General features: G+C 39.3%; 2 protein-coding genes across 10 annotated transcripts in view; one reads left to right on the top strand and one right to left on the bottom strand.

The window, feature by feature from the left end:
* Positions 1-554: 554 nt before the first annotated feature.
* On the top strand, positions 555-4486 carry LOC101889250 (uncharacterized). Its single transcript, XM_005185886.4, has 3 exons — positions 555-839; positions 905-1844; positions 4168-4486. The coding sequence occupies exons 1-3, from the start codon at positions 559-561 to the stop codon at positions 4420-4422; spliced, it is 1476 nt and encodes a 491-aa protein (XP_005185943.2). The 5' UTR covers positions 555-558; the 3' UTR covers positions 4423-4486.
* The window catches only part of LOC101889076 (protein unc-79 homolog), a gene marked incomplete at its 5' end in the record, with an annotated part of 44516 nt that continues 26108 nt past the window's right edge, over positions 4439-22846 (bottom strand). For 5 of the 9 annotated variants that reach the window (XM_059123237.1, XM_059123235.1, XM_059123234.1 and 2 more), the window contains 11 exon segments: positions 4439-4898; positions 4973-5092; positions 5153-5660; positions 5726-5904; positions 7723-8432; positions 8497-8651; positions 8712-8890; positions 10844-12274; positions 12341-12977; positions 16836-17103; positions 22030-22791. In XM_059123237.1, coding sequence (XP_058979220.1) covers positions 4725-4898; positions 4973-5092; positions 5153-5660; positions 5726-5904; positions 7723-8432; positions 8497-8651; positions 8712-8890; positions 10844-12274; positions 12341-12977; positions 16836-17103; positions 22030-22791 — 5123 coding nt within the window. 9 annotated transcript variants of the gene reach the window in all.

Below are 22846 nucleotides of genomic sequence, written 5' to 3' on the forward strand. Positions count from 1 at the left end.
GTGTACGTTTCGTCAATTGCTGTAGAATTCTTAATTACAGGAAAATACATTTCTGTCTTAAGCAAGGAACAACAATTTTTAAAATTTTATTAATAAAAAGCCTTGAAAGTTGTGATAAATTGTCAATGACAATCACATTGTTGCAATACTCTAGCTTTAGAGTTGTGTTCTTCAAATTTGGCCAACCTGTCCTACAGTATATATTTTTAATTCATGATTTCATGTCAGAATATAAGAATATAAGGTAACATCCAATGTTGTACAACAATTCGAAACAAAGTGGACAACAAACTTCACTTGAAACTCTTATTTTAATGTATAAAAATTCCAGGTCTAAAATGCATTTCCATAAAGTATTTTATTTACAATTCATATTTGTTGATAACAAAACTAACGCATTATGCAATTATATGATATGTTATATGATATGTTCAACTTTTCAGGCGAAAAACGTCGTAGGCGTACGTCAAATATTAGGTTTCATCCCAAAAGACAGTTTAGTGTGTGGCCAAATGGCATAGTGGATGGCCATTAAACGGTGTTATCAAATGACAGTGAATGTTTTGTTTTTATTTCATTTCTTGCGCCCGCCCGTTGTTATTGACAGAGCAATTTCATTATTTTAGAAAATACTTTGAAAATAATTTATTATTAAGGACTATTGTACTTGGAAGTAAATTTTACATTAACACAATGGCTACGATTCCCCGACCAACACTGAATCGTATACCGGGAATGCCCATTGCCAAAAAAGAGGTCCACGTTAAAGATTTAACGAAGCTAACACAATTGGAGCTGTTGGACATTAAGGAGAGAGAAGCAAAGCTATTGGCCAACAAGTAAGGAAATGGATGCGACAGCAACAATAAAAACATATTGGTAATGAAATATTGTTTTTATTTAGAGCAAAGTTGCAGAAGCTGCCGGACAAGGGGAAACGTATACAGGATTTCTATGATAAAGTTGTGGCTGAATTGGATCGAAGATCAAATGTTGATGAAGCAGCCAAGATGTTCTCTGGTCTGAATATTGCTTCTAAAGGACAGAAGACACTAAATGAAATGGAGTGGCGGGGGAGAATCGGTGCAATTGAAGAAGATCATAACCCCTTGGATGATGTATTGGATAGCGATGATGAATTGGAAATGGATCCACTGCGTATTATAGCACAAAAACAAATGCATGAACGTAAAGTGAAAATTGAGAAACCTGAACCTAAATTGATAACCGAAGAAGACTTGAAGGAAATAGAATCGTTTAAGAGTAACTCTCCTGATTCGGGTATTAATGCAGATAATAATGTGGGTGATTCACATGGCTCGGCAACAACGGAGGGTGGTGAAAATATCAATAATGAAACTATTCCTACAGAAAGCATTGAAAAGGATAAAACAACTGTTTCCAATGATAAAGAAGGCCCAGGAAGTAATGATAATGATATGGAAGATAATGAGGCAATCGATGCTGAAATTGTCTCCATTGATATTCGAGCTAAATTGGAATCGTTAAAGCCGAAATTAGAAAGTCTAAATAATAGTTTAAATTCTTCATTAAATAACTCAAGACCCTCAAGTTCCTTGTCCCAGGTGGAATTGGATCCACATGTCCATTATTTGGTAGAAAAGACTGAATTGCATGCTGCTTCGCAGAAAAAAGAAAAATTCCTGCCATTTCGTACAACTAAATCGAATGTTCACGATCCAAATAAGGAACGTGAACGTAAAAAGGGTAAACATTGGGAGATAACAGCAGCAACCCCACCACCCATACAACACAATGCCGCACAGTTGTTGAGTCTAATGGATTCTGTGGAAATACAAGCGGAATATTTGCAAAGATTGAAGGTAAGAAGTTGGAGAAGTTTGTTTTCAAACACATGACGACTGAAAAGGAGAATTCAGTGAATATAGAAGGACTCTACTCTAACTAAAAAAGGAAGAATTAGTTGTATTAATAGATTAAAAATAATTCTGTATAAATGACTGAAAAAGAATTCCTAAAATCTCGAGACTTTTTCGACGAATTAAAATGGGTCTTTAAAGATGATAGAAAATATGTCTTTAACGCAGTCTATGTAGAAGACTGAAAATCAAGGAATTTTTAGATGACGTAAATTAAAAAGGACAGTAAAAATAACGATTTTAAGATTCATGTCGAGTATTTATGAATATGGTTTTTCAGGTGACTGCCAAAACTCAAAAAAAAAATATTTGACCTTATGGACGAAAGTATTTCTATGACCAATACATTCGGTACTTCAGAACATTTTGGAAAGGCAAGAGTGCAGACTAGACAAAGATTATAGAACCCCGCCATGGGCGCATTTACGAATTTTTGGAGGTTTTTCCGGTAAGAAAATACTAACTTTCTTTTAAAGGGTGAGATCAATAAAAAAAAAAATGCAAGCAACTTCAGACTGCTGTCATTTCTAAGCCACTCGTCCGACAGCTGTTAAAATTATTCCACTGACAGCTCATTATATTGTTTACAAGCGTACAAAAGCATTTTGGTGAGAATTTTCCAGAAAAAAATTATTCGGGTTGGAATTCAAGCATGATAGTGTGATTTCTTTATATTTGGCTGGAAAGCCACAAGTGGCTATCGTTAGAACACTCCAGCATTTAAATGTGAATAAATCTTTTGTGTATCGTACCGTCGCTCGTTACCGTGAAGGAAGTGGACGGAAGAAAAGAGCAACATCAGAAGAAATTGTTCGAAAAGTAAAAAAGAAGCGACTTGTTCGAAGCTCGCGTCGTAGTGGTCGAAAAATATCTCGTGAGCTGAATATATCGCATTATTCTATTCGGCAAATATTGAAAAATGAGCTCGGGGTAAAGCCGTTGAAATTCCAAAAAGTGCAAGAACTTACACCGCAGCAGAAATAAAATAGACTCAAAATAGCTAAAGAGTTGCTTCGCTTGGCGGTGAACTGGCGAATTTGGATTTCTCCGATGTGAAATCAAACAAATGGAAATGTGCACCTTCGGTTGGCCACCAGAACTCAAGCGCCGGCCGTGGTGATGGTGTGGGCCGCCATAACAGCCAATATTTGCTCTCCGCTCGTATTAATCGACCGTGGCATCAGAATAAATGCCGAATATTATCGCGAAAATATTCTGGAGGGTATATTAAAGCCTTGGGTATGCAAACAATTTGGCCGTAGACCTTGGACATTCCAACAAGACTCAGCACCATCGCACTCAGCACGCGACACCCAAGAATTGTTACAAAATGATGTTCCTCGCTTAATTTCCAGCTTACAATGGCCCACAAAATCTGCGGATACCAATCCATTGGACTATTGTGTCTGGAGTATTTTGAAACGCAAGGTTGACACTAAAAAATACCACCACGATCACCTTAAGCAAGCGCTTCGCCGGGAATGTGCCAAAATACGGCAGAGCATTATTCTGGCAGCGTGTGACGGTTTCATTGGCCGTTTGAAGGCCAAAGGTGACCCATTTGAACAAATCTAAACTTATTCTAACATTTGATGCTATTTCCGAAATTTTTTGCTTTCATAAAAAAAACAAAAAAATGTAAAAATTATGGCATTTGACTTTGTTGCAGTTTTTTATCTCACCCTGTATTTTGTCGTAATTCCAGGCCAATCCGATCATAGCCCCTAAACTCAACATAAGCCATCAGAATTTATTGGGGATTGCAATTTTATCTTTATAGACCACTGTTTGGAGGATTTATCAGAATTTTAGGTGGCCGAAAGGACATTTGCTAAGAAATTTGTATAGACTTCAAATATGTGTCGATAAAAAGCTTATAGGCGACTGTAACGCAGTTTGCAGTAATGACTGAATTGGAGTTTGGATATAAAACTGAAAATAGTCTAAATAGCCGACTTAAAAGAAATACTTATAGGAGCATAAAATTTTGTTCTTAAAGACAACAGAAAAGGAATATTTATAGGCAAATGAAAAATTGGTCTAGGCAGCAGAAACGTAGCCTATAGATAAATTATCTTTTATTACCACTGCTCTGTTCCAGTACCTGCAAGAACCTACTAGTTTTGTAATTTGTTTCGATATCATAAAGGGAAAATCGGTTATCGTTGTGAAAACTTTTACATTCTTGCAGTTCTGGAACAGACCAATAATCGACTAAAAATATCCGATAGTCATTAAAAAATATCTCAATTTTCTTTCTTTCCAGGAACTACAAGAAAAACAAGCCACCGAACGTTTGGCTGCCAAATTGAAACGCATGGAGAAAATCAAAATGAAACTACCTCATGAAGATGCCTTAAAATCGAATCCTTCCTTTACAAATTATCGCTCCAAAGAATCCACAGCGAAAAGGACAACAAATCAAATCGAAGGTGATCAAACATTCAATGAAGAAGATGAAGTCACCGATCCACTGGATGAGGAAAAATCAAGTGGGGTCAACTACACAGTTTATGACTAAATAGAAAGAAAGGATATTAGATTTGCATTGTTTTTAGTTTCAATTACTTGTCTTTATTTATTTCCATGGACATTAACATTCAACATGTAAATTTTGGCTATTATTTTCAACTACAAAAAACACAGCAACATCAATTGTTTGACATAGATTGTTGTGACATTTATCTCTTCTATAGAACAACTGAAAAAACATTCTCAATGGTAAAGCAAAAGAGCTGGGCTCTCTTGTAACCGGTTCTTTTAAATGTCTTATACTTATTAAATTAATTTTAAATTATAACATCGATCTTTTTCTTATTTTACTTAAATCGAATAGAACTGTGTGGCGGTGGATGCCTGCAATTCAATTTGTCCCATTTTAAACTGAAGACGTTGCAGCCATTTCAGAAGGACTTCGGCATTATTCGTTTGTTGCTCCTCATAATCCGGGGCATAGTCTCGTACATTTTGCAGGCGAACATGCAGAGTATCCGAAAGCTAAAATGAAATAAAAAGAAAAAAATTGCAATGATGGGAAGATTTACACATAATATCTGGGCTGGTGGTCATACCTGTGTATGTGATGACAAAACTGGACTCCACAAAGGTAGCAATTTACTCAAAATAGTTGAATTGGTTTCTTTCAAAGCCTCCAACAAACTCAAAAAATGTAAATTCACCATTTCCGAAAGCTAAAATTAATCACTCATATTAATTTCTATTCAAAACATTTAAATTGCAAATTTACATACCTTGGCATTGGAATTTTGTGAAAAATCATTAGAATCTTTGTGCTTGGAATGTGATACCAATTGCAGAATACATGGTGTTACCTTAGCCCAAAATTCAAAGAGGACACCCATTGTATTACCCTCGGGGTTATTCGATGTATGTGCGATTTGTTCCAAATACACTGTCCACAATTGGCACAGTGTAAAGGCATGAAATAGTGACGACATATGCAGCACCGATGTTTTCGATTGTTCTGCAAATCCAGCGAAAATAACTTGAATATGATCGGCAATGTGACAGGAGGCTTCTTGCGGTACAGGTTGATGACTGGAATTCGGGTGAGTTGAGGGATGATGACCACCTCCGCCCGTTTGAGGATTCGTTGTGGTGTTGGTTGTGGGCTGATTAGCCGTGGGAGAAATGTGTATGGCTGCTCGCCTTTGCATCAATGCCATGTGTGTTAAAGATCCCAGCAGCAGCCAAGATAGTAGGCGCATATGGCCCACACATTCAGTGAATTCTTTGGGCCTAAGGAAGATGATAAAAATATGTTTTTGGAAGATAAGTTTTTTCAAAATTGTTGTCACACTTACCCTTGCTGCAAGGAAGAAGGAGCATTATAGAGCCACGGCAGATATCTAGCCACTGCCTTGTTGTCTCGTGAATTGCCCCTTGACATTTCCAAAGCAAGATACTGCGATACGGCACCTTTCAAAACACCACCCAAAGTATCTTCTCCCAAACCATTTTGAGTTTGAGAATTTTTAAAGTTCTGAAAAAATATAGAGGCATATAATTAAAATTAAATCTCGGGAGTAAAAAGAGTACTTAATAAGAGACAAACGAGGAAAAACTTGGGGTTCCTGTAGACAATTGAAAGAGAATTTTGATAGAAGAAGGAGACATAATAGAATAAAGAAAGGATTCTTATGGACGAATGCAAAGAAGTTTTCTCATGTAAGTGAGGATATCTAAGTCCGCTGAAATTGAGACTTAATTGCCTTCTTAAAAGAAGGTTTTATAGACACCCAAAACAAAGTATAAATAGATGACCTAAACGAAGCCTTGATAGAGAAGTTAGAGTATTTAAAGACTTAATGGTCTTAATGGTCCAAAAGTAGTCTGAAAAGAAATTTTTTTAGAAGCTGAAATGGGAATTTATTGGCGAGAGGAATATTGCCTTATAGAGTAACGTAAGTGGGGTCTTAAAAATTCAAAAAAGGGAACTTGAAGTGACTTGAAATGGGGTCTTAGAAAAAGAGTAAAAAGAGGACGAGTTAAAATAAGCCTTTATAAAAGGGAAGACTGGAATGGATTCTTGCAAAGGACCCAGAAGGCTGTCTTATAGAAGACTGAAAAGACGCTATTCTAAAAGAACCAAAGGAGTCTGAAAAAAATTCTTTATATAAGGCTGGAGAGGTAATTTATGGTCGAGAGAAATGCTGTCCAGAAGAAAAACGGGAAAGGCGTCTGATAGTGAATTGAAAAAGGATCAAAGAGTGAATGAGTTGTAAAAGAGGTGCTTATAGAGGACTTGAAAGAAGTCTTCTAAAGGCTTGGGGAGGGTGTTTGAAATAAAACTATGGATGTCCGGAAATGAATTCTAACTAAAAAAGTCGGAAAATAAATCTTTATATAATGCTGGAAAAGAACTTTATGGCCAAGGGAAATGTTGTTGAAAAAAAGGAACGGGAGTGACGTCTTATAGTAAATTGAAAAGGGGTCTTATCAAAGTGTAAGTGAGTTGTAAAATAAGTGCTTGTAGGCGACATAAAAAAAGCCTTTCCACACAGGTGATGAGGTTCGAAATAAAACTATGGATGACAAGAAAGGAGCTTTAAAAACAATATGGGAACCTTCTCACAAATGAATAGAATAGTTTTATAGAGGATTAAAATTAAGGAGTTATACAAAGGGAGACGTCAGAAATGAGGATATAAGTAGAATTTTGCAAAGGACTCAGAAAGAAAAGGTGTCTTACAGAAGACAGAAAAACGCCTTTCTTAAAGAACAAAAAAAGTCAAAAAATAAATGCTGGAAAGGGACTTTATAACCAAGAGGAATGTTCTTGAAGAAAAGGAACGGGAATGGCGTCTTACAATGAATTGAAAAGGCGTCTTACCAAAGAGTGAGTGAGTTGTAAAATAAGTCCTTGTAGACGATTTAAAACGGGTGAGGAGGTGATTCGAAATGAGTTAATAGTTAGGAGTTATAAAACGATAGGGAAGACGTCTTGTGAAGGACTGGAAATGTGTCTTATGAAGGATTAAAGTGATGTCTAATAAAAAACTGATTGGGATTCTCTGTAGATATCAAAGAAGTCATTTTTTTGGACTAGTATTTATAGAGACAGAGGTTATGTCTAAAAGGAGGATTAAGAAGAAGTCTTATGGAGGACTATAAAGGTGTTTAAAACAGCCTGGAATTTTATTATTATAGATAAAATACGGCTCAGAGTTTTTCATAGATTACTTATGAGTTTTTTTTAACGACTGAAATGACGTCTTTTTTTTTGGAATTTCCATTAAAAGCCAAAGAAGTCATTATCGGTCATACAAATATAAAGTTACATATTTTCAGATTTACTTACCTTAATCTTGCTGAGAGTATGGAAATCGGCCAAAAAGTCAATAACATCATTTATGTATTGCCGCAAACAATCCGATGCATTTGTGGGCAAAGCCGATGGTATTTCCGGAATGCCGGGTAATGTTCCTGGTGGTAAAGTACCCCCAGCATCCAGTAGAACAAACCCAATAATCATCAACAAATTATGATCGGGAATATTAATTTTAAATTTCAATGCTTGGACAAATTCAAATATCAGCTGTCTACACAAATACTGCTTATCACGATCGCGTGAAAATGAACGACTATAGACGCATATGTCATAGAGCACGGAATACTCAAGATTTGTATGTTGCACACAATAGGCAACAATTTTTGAATATGGATCCAAGAGGGTTTTGGGTACACAATTTAAACGCAACGTTGATACAATCAAATCCAAAAGATAATCATGATTGGTTATGTTTGGCAGAATGACAATCACTTGTCGTAGGAGACTTTCCAAACTGGCCATAGCTTGGGGCCATGCTGATTGTACAATATTGGCATCGGGAGCAACACACTGTAGATATTCGGACATATTGCGGAATATTATGGGCAACGATTCCAAGGGTAGGGATTTTTTGGCCTGCAATGCTTCACAGACCATGTAAATAGGACTTGAGGCATTCAATTCTTGAAAATCCTGTAAGGCTTTGGCAATGCTGCGGAATGTAGTGCGACGAACTTTCACTGAAAGAAAGAGAAATAAATTGTAATATTGATTTGAGAAATATCCAATATTTTATATACTTACTGACAACCTCGGTTTGTAGAATTTGCAGGAAAATCCCGTTTGGTGCCAATTGATGAAGAACACACCTCAAAAACTGCAGCGCCATAGCCTGGGCGCTACAAACCAAGGGTGGCCCATTTTCTCCCTGCCAGGCAAAGGTGGAAGTGGACGAAATCCTAGAAATAAAAACCATTTTAGCAGGGTCCCTTCTTTATGTCACTTTGTATGGAACTTACTTGGAAGCTATGGTTAAAATTTCCGGCAAGAATGGTGCTGCCATGGCCGGTTCACGATGTATAAATGTACCCAGTATAACAATGAGCAGACCGATTTCCTCGTCCGTATATTCCTCTAGTAAGGCACCACATTCAGAACAGCGATCACACACGGTATAATCTCCAACACGCCTGCTGCTCTGTAAATATAAATATTGGTAAAAAAATTAAATTAAAAAAAATTGAAATTGAATGCTACTTTGTAGAAGTTCAGCAAGTATAATATTTAGAAGGATAAAGCAGAGCCATAAACCACTGAAAATAAGGCATTATAGGCGACTGAAATAGGGACGGATTTCAAAAGGTGACTATGGCTGAGTTTAAGGACTATTTATAGGCGATCAAAAAAGAGATAACTGAAGTTTTTGGAGCAAAGGAAAAGTACTATTTGGGGGGGTGGAGAGGGAAAGGACTATAAAAGAAATATATATAGGGAAAATTGGTCTTTGTAGACGATTGGAAATCAAATTTTAGAAGTCAACTTAAAATGGATTTTTTTGGACGACAAGAAAGGGGTCATTTAAGACGATCGAAGGTACCTCTTCATAGCCCACTAAAATAAAGCCTGACGTGTGGAATTGATGGCATCTGTCTCATGCCGATATAGGTTTAACCGTCAATCCAACACGATTGAGCGGGTTGACTTCGACTACCCCCTAATTAATATTCAATAGCGGTATGGGTCATCTTCTGTGAAATTAAAGAAGTAGATCTTTGGAGTGGTTGCCCAACAGCTTTTCAGACATAATCCGCTGTTGGTAGCTAATTTTGGTTTACGTCCCAGGCAGATCAGATTAGTTGCTCCACATTCTGCACGTAAAATGAGGAAGCACCCCACCCGAATGAGTTATCTTGTTTGTTAAATGACGTGACATGGCACCTCGTCATTTCTCTTGGGTCAGACCATCTCCCGATAATAATCTCCATTTTCCTTAAGCAAGAGAAATCTTAATAGCCAGAATTCAGAGAGTTCGGCATCCTTCGGTTGGAACTACCCAACCTTCCTGATGTTCCGGTAGCAGATAGGATTTTCGAGTCATTCGAATACCCGATGCAGGGGCAGTAGTGTAGCAAATGAACAAATGTCGTTCCAATGCTACTGATCTCAGAGTTAGTGAATTGAAAGTGGAAGTCAACCGATTGGTACAGCTTGGTAGCGCAAAAGGAAAAAAGCGGGTAGACCATCTGAAGTGTTGCAATATTGTGACTCATATGAATAAGCTGTGGGGAACTGATAAAACGCTCCGAAAGCCTGGGAAAAAGGATGATAAGACCTCAGTCAGTTAGAGCCACAAAAAGGTGAATGACCCGAAAAGGTGTGCGGGATATTTTAATCGCCAATTTGCTGAGTACCCGAGTGTGATAGGGCGAAGAGTATTACGTCGTATCGGACATCTTCCCGCCGAGGAGGCACCACCACAGTTTACGAGGGGTTGTGTTGCAAATGTTATCTGAAATGCCTTGACATATCAAAGGCATTTAATACAGTCAACCACGCCACGCTGTTTGAGGGTGTCGAGAACACTACCCTCCGGTCATTTTGAAATGTATATGGGATTCCGGAAAAATAAGTCTAAACACCGAAGAGGAAACAATTCCCGAACTGGGGTGATATTTTCGAGCCTCTACCTTTCCGGAATTCTGGTCCCCAGACGGCATTAATGACATATGTGTAAGGCCGAACACCTATTACACAGTGCTTGTTGCCTTCTTTCACACGAGGAATATAAAAATATGTGCTACAATCTATCGTATGATCTGCGGAGCTGATATACGACAACATGTTCAAGTCGTCGGCACAAGCCACATATCTGCGATAAATTAAAAGGTATTAATAAAATTCTCAAGGCGCTAGTCGACAGAACTTGGGGTGCGGACAAGGAGACCTTGTGCCCGGATCTTTTTTGAATCCGATGGATATTCTGACCATACTTTATAGTAAAAATCCCGGTCTTTCGTCCGATAACTCAGACTAGGCAGCTTGAGCCCATGCTGAGACGTTTAGAAACATGGATTCTAAACCCAACTTCGACAAGTATTAAAGAATTACTTCTCTTCCATTAAAACAATGGTTTAAAAAATCTCACACTCACCACTCGATTAGGTTGTGTAATATGCGGTGCCTGTGTACTGCTTTCCTGGGCCTCGTCCAAATCGTCGTCTGGATCCTCAGGTGGCTGATATGGCGGCGGTGGCCATGATCCGGCATAACGTGAACGTATATCCGGCATTGCATTAATGTCAACAGCAAATGGTGTCATTTTTTGACGCGGCTTCTTAGAGCTGTCCGAGCGAGTGGCTGTAGCGGTGGGAATGTTAGCTGAACCATTGCCATTACCAGTTCCAGCTGCGCCTGTTGCTGCTCCTCCACCACCAGCGCCACCATTCGACTTACCATCCTGAACTGCTTTTAAAATGGATGTATGTAAATCGGGTCCGCCATCTTCTTTGGGTAGAGGTGTGGTGGCACCATGTTGGGTTGTACTTGGCTCTTCCAAAGCCACCTGTTTTATTAAACGCCTGGGAGAATTGGTACGGCTACTGGGTGTAACATCACCTTTGGTACTCTCCGAAACATCTAAACTATCTTGCTTCAGATGACTGATATCGGGTAAATTCAGGCCCTCACGCATGCGTTCCGCTATGGCGGCCACCGATTCTTGGGTACCAATTGGCAGCAAACGTTCTGGAGTGGGAATTTCCAGTGCTGCAATATTTTTAGGTGGTGGCAAATTATTTTGCTCCAATTCATCCACCGGATTTGGCATGACGCTCATTTTGGACAATGGAGAATCTGGCGAGCCATAGGCCTTTTCAGATTTGCTTTTCAGTGTTTTGGAGGTGGTGGCTTTTTTGTAATTGGCACTTAAACGTGAGACCTCATCATTGCCATTCGAGGAGGACGAGGTACCGGCACTGCACTCAATTATGGTCTTGTGGCGGCCCATGGGTTTTTTGGATGCTGCGCCTTGAATGGGCGGCTGTTCCACTGTCAATGAAGACTTAGTGCTTGATTTTTTGTCTGAACTTTCTCCAGAGCTGGCCCCATTGCCTGATCGGGAACCACTTGCCGATGACTGGGATTTGGTGTCCGTGATTTTGGCCGGCAAATCTTGTAGAGCCCCCAAAGCCTTCAAATGATTGGTGGCAATTGCTGCAAACATTTTCGAAGTGGATGAAGTTGCCATGTCCGATGGCTGGGATTTGTTGCGTACCGTGACGGCTCTGTGGACATCTACAGGCGGACTAATAATTGCCGTTTCGGAGGGTTCTGTGCCCACTAAAGGAGTAACAATCATGCGCACCCCTTCCTGGAGGCTGTGACGAGAGTGGGTGGCCACAACGGTGGTGGAAACTGTCTCAGCCGCTGTGGTTTTAATTTTTGTGGTATAAGTGTCGCCGGTCTTGGTGGTAATCATGGTTTTTTGATTTTTCAGATTATCCTCGGCGGTGCGACGATTACGCAAAGCTTCCAGTTTTGAGGGTGTGATTTCCTCGAAGTGAATGGTATCATCAAAGGAGCCCTGGCAAAGGCAAACAAAAAGATGTAATTAAATCTCATATAGATGGAGAATTTCCTTAAAACTTACCGGAGCACTACTGCCATGCAGAGTACTATCCGACAAATCACTCTCCGGTATGGCAACCAATTCCGACTCCGTTTCATCGGCATCCAAACTGGAGTCATTATACTTCCGGAAGGCATGCTGCAATTTCGGTGTAAATGCCACATTTTGTCCCTTACTCTTCGAGGCCCCACTCGTACCCTCCGAGGGAAACATCGGACTGGCCGGTGGACTTTGTTCCTTATCATCCGGGTCAGTGCCCAATGACGGTTGACTAACATCTCGTGATCTAGAAGTACCTTGTATATCCAAAATCGTAGTCGTCGGTATACGACGACACTGATGAAAATGATTACGTAAACTATTCATTATAATCCGAATGGCCGAGTTTACATAACCACTTTGCGGAGGTTGGGTATAAGAATACTTGTAGAGCACGACAAGCATAGTAAACATCCAATTGCGTCGTGGATATTGTTCCAAATACCAGAGGGAATAGTTGAAGACAAGATTTTGATACGAGTCGGCGGCATTGCTATTCGGGTTGGGGGCATAGAGTATAACTTGCATGACAGAGGGCAGAATTAGGCCACCGATCAAGTGATTTTGATCCAGAACCTGTGGCAAATTGGCCATGAAGGCATTGAAGACGGCAGAGGCTCTGGAAAGAGAGAAAATATATTTTATAGCAAATGAATTAAATAAGGCCATCATCCGTGGATTTTGAAGGATATTTTTTTCAAGGACCATCAGACCATCAATAGACGATAATTCGTGGATTTCTAAAGAACATTTTCAAAGAACAACAGATCATCAATCGTGAATTTTTAAAGAATATTCTCATGGACCATTAACCGTGGATTTTTAAAGAGTATTTTTCGGTGGCCATCAGGCTATCAATCATGAATTTTTCAAGAATATTTTTCAAGGATCAACAGATCAATAATCGGACCATCGGACCATTAAATGTAGATTTTTAAAAAATATTTTTCAACGACCATCATGGATTTTTCAAAAAAAAAAAAAAAAAAAAAAAGAATATATTAAGGACCAGTAGACCATCAATCATGAATTTTTAAAGAATATTTTTTCAATGGCGATCAGGCTATATATCGTGGAATATTAAAGCATAAATCGTGGATTTTTAAAGATTTTTTTTTCAAGGACCAGAAGATCATCAATCGTGGTTTTTAAAGGATATTTTTAAGGACCAGCAGAATTTTAGAGAATATTTTTGAAGGACCAGCACACCATCAATGCTGGATTTTTAAAGAATATTTTTAAAGCAGCAGGAGTATTCTCAAGGACCAACAGAAATCATCGTGGATTTTTAAAAATTACCCTCGTGGACCATCAATCGTGGATTTTAAAAGAATATTTTTCAAGGATCAGCAAACCATAAATCGTGGATTTTTTGAGGAGTATTCTTAAGGACCAGCAGGCATCAGAAAATTAGTCGTGGATTTAAAATTAATATTTTTAAGTTTTAACGCCGTCCGCGATTTTTCAAAGAATATTTTTCAAGGACCATCAGGTCGTCACTCGTTAAGTTTTTAAAGAATAGTTTGTATCAGTCCTATCTTTATAGTTCACAATGTTGTTGTTGTAACAGCATTACATTTTTTTTCGAATTCTGTTAATCCGGTTCCAACTCCAGCTTCATAAATTCGTTTGCTTTTCGAGATGTAACCAGAGATTTTCTGGAGTGAGTGGGGATGGTTTGGCAGGGCAATTAAATAGGTGTAGCATATTATGCGGGCCCGTATCACGCACCGGCCAGACGTTTCACACATCTTTGTCAATTCGTGCTCAATACGAATTGAGAGGACTGCACGCAATTGCGCCAAAACTACCCTGGTTGGTCTAGGCAACCGAACTTCTTCAGCTACGATGGAGGGAGTTGGGCTCCTAGGACGATGAAAGGCGTCTGTAATCATTGATGGCATCTGTGACTGCATCGGTGTGAATGCCACTCAGACCTGTCAGATAGCTTCTTGATCTAGAGGCCCTCCCTCTCTCGATCATGTATGTCCTTTCTGCACACCTGGGTTGGGGACACCCTGCTCCGTATGGTTATGTTGACGTACGGGAATGACTTTCGAGGACAGCATTCTTGCTGGATGCTTCTGCCTAGCACTTATATTCGCAGACAACATTGTCGCTGCATACTTGACCACAGACCAACCTATCGCGTTATAAGAGGTCATGTCCCCATTCCAAGTCTTACCGCCTAGCGCCTTTAGGATCTTGTTCCTGCTTTTCATTTTGTCGCAGATAGCTGTGGCTTGGGCGATGGCTTCAACCTGCTGTCGAATGTGACCCCAAGGATCTAGTTCGTGGTCGGTATAATCTTTCCCTCAACCTGCAGATTCAGCTGTGTTTTCATCTCCGCAGACCAGGTGGACTTTGATTTAGTGGCGAATATTTTCATATTCCTCGCGGGGAAGTAGATGGCAAGATCCTCTAGATGATACGCATATGTCATCAACACCGTGCCCGATCCTATGATCGTACAATCATCCGCATACGTTACGATCTCTATGCCGTCTGGAGGGCGAGGAATTTCGGGAAGTTAGAGGTTAAACCGTACCGAGGATATCACCCCAATTTGAGGAACTATCTGTTGCACTCTATGCCGTCTGGAGGGCGAGGAATTCCGGAAAGGTAGAAATTAAACAGTTCCGGAGATATCACCCAAATTTAGAGAACTCTCTGATTCAGTCTTTTTTGAGAATTCTTGTTCCGGAATTCTACCTACGTCTGGCGTTCACACATGTAGTTTATTATCCAACGGCTCAAACTTGGCCGGAGGGTAGTTCTCCCTATATCCTCAAAAAAGTAGCGTGGTTGACTATATCAATTGCCTCTGATAGGACCACCAACACTGTTCTATGACACGGCTTGTTTTGGTTTAATCCTCGGCTGATATGGGTGGGTATGGCGTGCAATGGTGTTGTGTTTTGGACGAAGTTCGTGTTAATAGTTGGCAACTGGATGGATCAAGAGTCTTTGCTACTGGTGACTAAAGCGAAATTGGCCTGTACGATTTGCCTTTGTTGTCATTACCTGGCTTCTGCAGCGGGACCTCCTGGCCCTTTTTCCAGGCCTCGGGAACGATGCAGGTGGCTAGAAACAGCGGGAAATTCCGTCTGGGTCCAACGCTTTGGACGACTTAGCGTTTCGGATGACATTTGCAACATTACCAGTCATACACTGTGGTGGGATCTCCTCGGCGGAAAGAGATCAGATACGATGTAATATTCCTCGCTTTGCCCTATCGCTCTTGGGGTGCACGATTGTCTGTTAAAATATTCAGCGCATCTCTTCGGATCAGTCGCCGTTGCGTCGTTTCAAGGTTTCAGAGCGATTTAACTGTTACCCACAGCTATATGAGTAAGCGTTTCCAATGATAGAACACTTCAGATGGTCCAGCCACTTTTTTCTCCTATGCTCTTGAACCAACCAGTTGAATTCCATTGTCATTTCACTGATCCTGGGATCAGTAGGAGATCATCAATATATTGCATTTGCTGGTCCCGCTGCCTCTCTAGGAAAATTTGGTCTTATTTCGGATATTCGATCGTTCACAATGTGACTTCATTAATGGTTATATTTTACACACTCGTAATTATAATTACTTTTGCCTTTGTTGTTTACATGCATGTGTTTGTGTATTATTTTGGATATTCGACCAGCAGTTCATAATGTTACTTCATTAATCATTCTCGTACTCACTCGTAATTATAATTAATTTTGTCTTTGTTGTTTACATGCATGGCTTTGTTTGTATATATTTGTATGCTCCTTGAAAGAATGGACATGGTTGGAATATTGTAGAATATCCCGTATTGAGATCCTCGAGGAACTATAAATACGAGTGAGTGGGAAGTCAGACAGTCAATTCATGACTTATTAAAGTCGTTTAGTAAAGAGGTGAAGTAAAGTTGTGTGATACGAAACGGAAATGTCTGGAAAACTCGCCACTTTCTCCTTTTTCGAATGGTACATAAATGAGAGTTTATTTTCTTTCCTGTAACAACCAACAGATGGGGTGTTTCCAAAGTGAAGATATCTCTGTAACCGTTTTTAAATCCTTAAAATTACCGTAATTTAGATTGGGCGCCATCTGGCATTTACGAAGCGCCAATGATATACAGATATGTGATTATTAAATTCACGTTCACTTAAATTCACGTTGTTTATATTGGGCGCCATCAGGCAGTAATGCGACGGTAATTATATGCAGATATGTGATTAAATTCCAGTAGAATATATTGGGCGCCATCAGCTGTGAAGCCGAAACGTAAAGAGCTATTTGCAAAGTAGTGTGTGGACTGTGAATGAAATGTAAAGTAGTTTTTGATTTTTTTTAACTAAAGTATTGCAAGACTCCTAGTCCATTTTATTTTGCAACTCACGTCGGAGAATAAAACTGCTTCTAAACGGGTTAGATTGAACCCAAATTTTGTAAAAAATCTCTTTTTGGGCCTATCAAAAAGTTCATGATAAAAAAAATTACCTCAAACTTTCCGGCGATGTATGGAATGTCTTGTCAATTTGATTGTGACCCAATAGCAAGAATAAATGTTTCAAAACAATGCCTTGGGTCTTGGAGATGGGTTTATCTTCCGAGGGATAGGCCTGATCGGGTCTTGACATAAATTGCATCAATAGAAATACCAATAAATGGATTGTTTCACGATCCGATTCCTCCAGCTCGGTGATACGACTTAAGAGACCAACCAAGGCATCATCATTCATGCCGCTCAGCGAATGGATATGGCCATCTAAATGGAAAAGAAATTATATAAACATATGGAAAAAAAGAAGAAAACAAATATAAATAAAAAACAGTTTTCGAAGAATTCCTTCAGCAAGGTGGGTGTTTGGGATATGCCGGTTTTCCCATTGGAGGTTATCACCTCCATGGGGAAAAACTTCATTTCCATTTCTTTTTTAGTTTAGGATTTAAAGTTTTGATTTTATTTTACATTTTACACTTACACTACATCTAGATAGGAAAATATAGATTTACATTTAGTTAGGCTTTTTTAAGGTTGTTTTTTTTTTTTTTTTTTTATTTGAAAATTATAAATGTTGTAATAAGCATTTAGTCAAGCTCTAATTTTTTTCGAAAAAAACATTGGAAATCATTTATTTTGGGGAATACATACCAGAGTTTTGCGGGGGTCATATTTTAAAATAAAAGTTAAACAAAAAAATTAAAAAAAAAACGGCTTTGACTTCATTCTCTAAGAGCAAAATTCAAAATCATTTTCTTGGCAGGTGGTTAGTATCAAAATAAGCTGAGAAAAATTAAAAACTTGTATAAAAAAGCCATATTTATATTGGATTTTGGGGGCACTGGATGATTTGCACATACTTTAAGTTGGCAAGATATTTTTTAAATATGGGGAAAAGACGCTTGGCATGCCATAGAGCTAAATTGATATTGAGAAATCTATTCGATTTAAAACCCATTAACATTTTTTTCGAACCTGAGTCATAAAATTCAATATTGATATAGAAATTATCGAGTGGACAACCAACGAGATTTTTACTTTTCCAATGGTCGGAACTTGAAGTCAGTGGCAGAACAAATCTTCCAGAAAAAATAGTTGCTATCGTAACTAATAACATGTTTACATTTGTGTTATTTGATTTGTCAACGAAAAATCGAATGAGGAAAATTTATGTTGCAAGTCACAATGGTGATCGTCTTCAGAGAAAATAATGAATCTTCCAAAGTTTTAGCATGGGCAAATACAATTTTGGAGTCCTTTAGTATGAAGATTTTGATTGAATATATCCTGATAAACGGATAAAAATGTGTATGTAAACTCGCTATTATATCAATTCTGTTTAGAGCTTGAGCTCAAGAGTTAATACCCTACCTTAGAAAACTCCCTACTTTTTTTACGGGACTTAGTCCAGAATTCCACGTACATTTGGCGCCCAAACATACAATTGAAATAGGGTATAATATTCGCGAACTGAACGCCTGTTCTAACAGGCTGTCTCTCGTTTGCTGCAGGAGGTCGCCAGGATTGGACGGGTTGACCCTAGAAATGTGTAAAAGCAACTGTAAGGCCATTCCGGACTACTTGGAGACTTTACTGTCAAAATGTGTTCGCTTAGGCGTTCTTCATAAGTCTTGGGAGAGGCTGTAAGGTTCTTTGTCTTTCTGAATTATAACGATAATGCTAGGAGTAATCATAGATCTTATCGAGGCATCAGTCTTCCACCAGTACTGGATACGGTATTGTAGTGCAGGAATTGCAGAAAAGGTTGGCTGGAAAAGAATTCGATTTCCATTTGGTTTCAAACTTAGTCGCAGTATTGAAGACGCTTGCTTGTATGTCAAACAATGCGTCGAGGGATCTGCAAGTATATACCTTTTGGCTACTGTTATAGATTTTAAGGATGCTTTTGATCATTTGTGGTGGAAGCGTGGGATTGCTCGTCTGCACAAAATTGGTTGTCGAGAAATAAAACTATGGTAAAGCAATTTTTATGACAGTTTGGTGTGCTCTGTTTGTACCCAGAACACTGTGACATCTACTGCCGTTAAGGTTTCCCCTCATGGATCTTTCTGTTTGGAACTTGATGATAGATCCGTTACTGTGGCAACTCAGTTCAACCTGTGAAGTATGTGCGTACGCAGGTGATCTCTCTTGTTAGTTGAAGCTAGGTTTCGTTATGAGTTGGAACATTCTGGCTCACAATTGATGGAGATTGTCGGTTTTTAAGTGGTTTGTTGGGGAAGATGTGGCCAGGGAGTTGAATGTATTGCTCAAGGGCAGCTTGTCACGTAATCGACATCCCAGTGTTGTGTTAAATGGTCAAGGTCGTAAGTATACGGCCGAGTTGAAATATTTGGGCATCACAATGGGCGAGAGGATGAGCTTCATTAGCCACCTAGATCGCTAAAAGTAGAAAATGTGCAGTACTGTGGGTCAAGTTCGTCGTGTGTGTTTTGCAAGATACTTTCATGCCAACGAATTATGATGTTGTCTGGTTTACCTGTATGCCGCACAGTTTCTACTGAGGCAATGCAGGTATTGCTTTCTTGGCCAAGAGGGGTTTACCTATTGTGCCTTCTGACTGGGCAGCAGACGGCCTGGAGAGAATTAGTGTCCAGAATCGCAAATCGCGGCAGCAAGAAATTCGTTCATCTATATAGCAATCTGGATGGAGCGAAAGTGAGAATGGTAGAGTAACTTTTAGGTTTACCCTGATGTTACTTATGCTCAGACGAACTCTGATTTTGGTTGTGGCCTTCACTTGGGGTACTTTTTGACAGGTCATAGTTCTTTTAATGCCTTTTTGTATAGAAGGGGCATCTCTGACACAGAAGCATGTAGGTGCGGGGCACCAGTAGAGGATGATTTTGGAATTTAGATTCCATAGGTATCTCCAATGTAGAGGGCCATTGGGAGGTTAGTCGTGTTTTCTTCACTAATCCTGTGCGTTCTAGCCTTGGGAAGTTTTATATTCACGTCCTATTCGTGCCTTAAACCTTCTCTTAATTTTGGTGGCCAGTACTGTTTTGCATGGAAAAACAACAGGTAGTAGTTTTAACTACGAAAACTATTCCGAGGCCGTAGGAGCCTCTAGATCTGTTGAACCTGCCTGCCTATGAGAAGTCTCAGTTATTGATGCAACGCAGTGGTTGTGGTTTATACTCATACTTCAGCTCTATATGGGTTTGCATTCTCAACCGGGTTCTGTTACCCATAAAGTAACCGAGGGGTAAAACCTACAAGAGACCCCAATGTTACAGTCAATATTTATGGATAGAAATATAATACAACGTTGTAGTCTTCGTTTTTGCCTCTCATTATTGTCGCGTCCTCTTTGGGTTAACAAATTGTCATACGTGAGATACTCTAGTCACTTTAGTGCTTTGGGTTCCATTAACCTCCGGTTCCCTGACTGATCAATAGGGCTGGACCGCCGAGACTCATCACAATCATTCGATTATCCGGGTTCTGAAGAGATTTGCAGTATTCTGAAGTGGTGGTTCGGAAGTCAGGGATATCGGGTTCTACATTTTTAAAAAATTACGTGGATAAGGGTGACAAAATCGGATATTCTGTCGATGGGGGCGATTATGACAACATGCTAAGGTGATTCATTAGACCTGATGACACGAGAGGTATGTCAGAGAACTTGGCACTTCCCCCTTTAACTCAGGTTCTCCAGCTGTGGAGTCAGTATAGCTGGACCACCGATACTTATCACAATCATTCATATTTGTCGACTTCAGGGACAAGGGAGATTTTGCATTTCCCTGAGGTGACGGCTGGGGAACACTCTGGATTAAGGTTCCCCACGTTAAAGAAAATTCGGGTTTACGAAATCGGCCATTCTGTTGATGGAGACGAATATGGCAAGATGGCTAAGATTATTTATCAGACTTGATAACACGATGCAAATGTCTGGCAAACTCACTTTCTCCTTTTTCGATTGGTACATAAATGGAGAGTTTATTTTCTTTCCTGTAACAACCATTAGATGGGGTGTTTCCAAAGTGAAGATTTTTCTGTAACTTTTTAAACTCTTAAAACTCCTGTAATTTATGTTGGGCGCCATCTGACAATTATGAGGCTGCAATGATATACAGATATGTGATTGCTATTTCTAAATACTTAAATTCACGTAGTTTATATTGGGCGCCATCAGGCAGTTATGCGACGGTAAGTATATGCAGATATGTGATTAAATTCCAGTAGAATAATTGGACGCCATCAGCTGTGAAGCCGGTATCAATGATATACGCTTGTAAAAAGCTTATGGATAAGGTAGTAAGCTCTCTATATTTCATGCAATATTCATAGGGGAGAGACCTTTCTAACATAGATTGTGTCATAGGCAGCCAGAATCAGGATTTGCAGGATAAGGAGGTGTGTGTGTGTCTGACAACAAAACATGCTCCCAAGCGTTTCTTTGGCAAGAAGTTACTCATCATTGAGCGAGACTAGACAATATATTTTTTTTGTGGGGAAAATACTCTTCCTGCACACCATAGAATTTAGGTAAAATAAGATGCAATCTTAGGAGAGGAGGGGTAAGTTATTGAGTATTTAATAAAAAAGCGTTAACATTACATGTGCCTGGAAAGTCCATACAATGGCTGGGCCTGTGAAAATTTAGCCATAAATCTATTTTTAAGAAAAATTAAAAAAAATGTATATATTTAAAAAAATTGTTTACATATTTACATATTGTTTTTTTTTTGGGTACGGGTTTTTTGTACAAAGAACAGACCACAGAGCGAGATAGAGAGAGAGAGAGAGAATATACATACAAGGCGTTCGTTGTATGGAATCAAGTTCGTAGTTTGTTTGTTTTTTTCATATTCATGTACATTGAGGTTAAAAAAATAGAAATAAAAAATAATAAATTAGTTTAAAAACTATGTTAGAGAACAATAAATAACGGTATGTTTATGGTTTGTTTCATAAAGATAGAGAGCAGTGTTTTGGTGTGTGCGTGTTTGTGAAAGAGAGATAGAGAGAGACACCGTTACGACAATTATCATATTTATGCTTATGTAGCGAAGGACAGTATTAGCAATATCAGTTGTGGTACGACGTTCGTTCACATCAAGACTTATAAGAGAGCGAAAGTACAGAGAGAGAGAGAGATAGAGAGACGGAGAGAACAAGACAGACATTTTGACAAGAAAATTACATGCATCTACAACCTACCTTGAGGTGCCGGTTGAACATTAGCACTGGTCGTGCAACCGACATCACAAGTACAACTCATTGGCATAGCTGAAGCTGAAGGAGTGGGACTGGGTGCCGGTGCTGCTGGTAGGGATTGGGGTGGTGGTGGCAAGAGATTCGGTGCCGACGGATGTTTCTGGAAATGGGAGTGATAGGAGTGCATGGGATATGGGTATTGGTGGGACTGCGTCGAGGGTTGGGATTTTGTATGTTGTTGCTTGTGGTGATCAGCTTCTTGTAACGTTGGCATTGGACTATGAATTAGCGTTTGACTAGGAGGCGCTACACAATGCACTAAATACTGATGACTTTGACTATGAGTCGAGGTTAAAGTTGTTGATGTTGTTGCTATTTGTGCAATGCTACTACTATTTGGGGGATGGGCGGATGAACTGGATGAGGAAAAGACAAAATGTTGCGTGGAACCCGAGGGTCCAGGTGCTGTGGTGGGATTATGTATGGGACATGGAACATTAGAGGAGGAATTGGTGGGAGCATTGGGACCAGAACCGGGTTGTTGTGAATGTGAGTGTGACGACGTTACAGAGTGAGTGGTAATATGAGCACTGTAAGCCGAACGATGTGTTAATGTATTGCTAGCTGTTGGATAACTATAACTAGGACAAGTTTGGCTAGTTCCACTACTAGAGCCTAAAAACTGACCCAAACCAAAGCGTGATGTTTTCCGTTTTAATATGGGGGCCGAGATTTGGCGACTGTAGATTTTCTCTTTGTCGGGTACTGCAAAATGTGGGTGGAGATTATTAAAAAGTTCCACTTCCCCTTACAGTGTTTT

The sequence above is a fragment of the Musca domestica genome, unplaced genomic scaffold (genome assembly GCF_030504385.1).
Source record: "Musca domestica strain aabys unplaced genomic scaffold, Musca_domestica.polishedcontigs.V.1.1 24, whole genome shotgun sequence".
Taxonomy (NCBI): Eukaryota; Metazoa; Arthropoda; class Insecta; order Diptera; family Muscidae; genus Musca; species Musca domestica.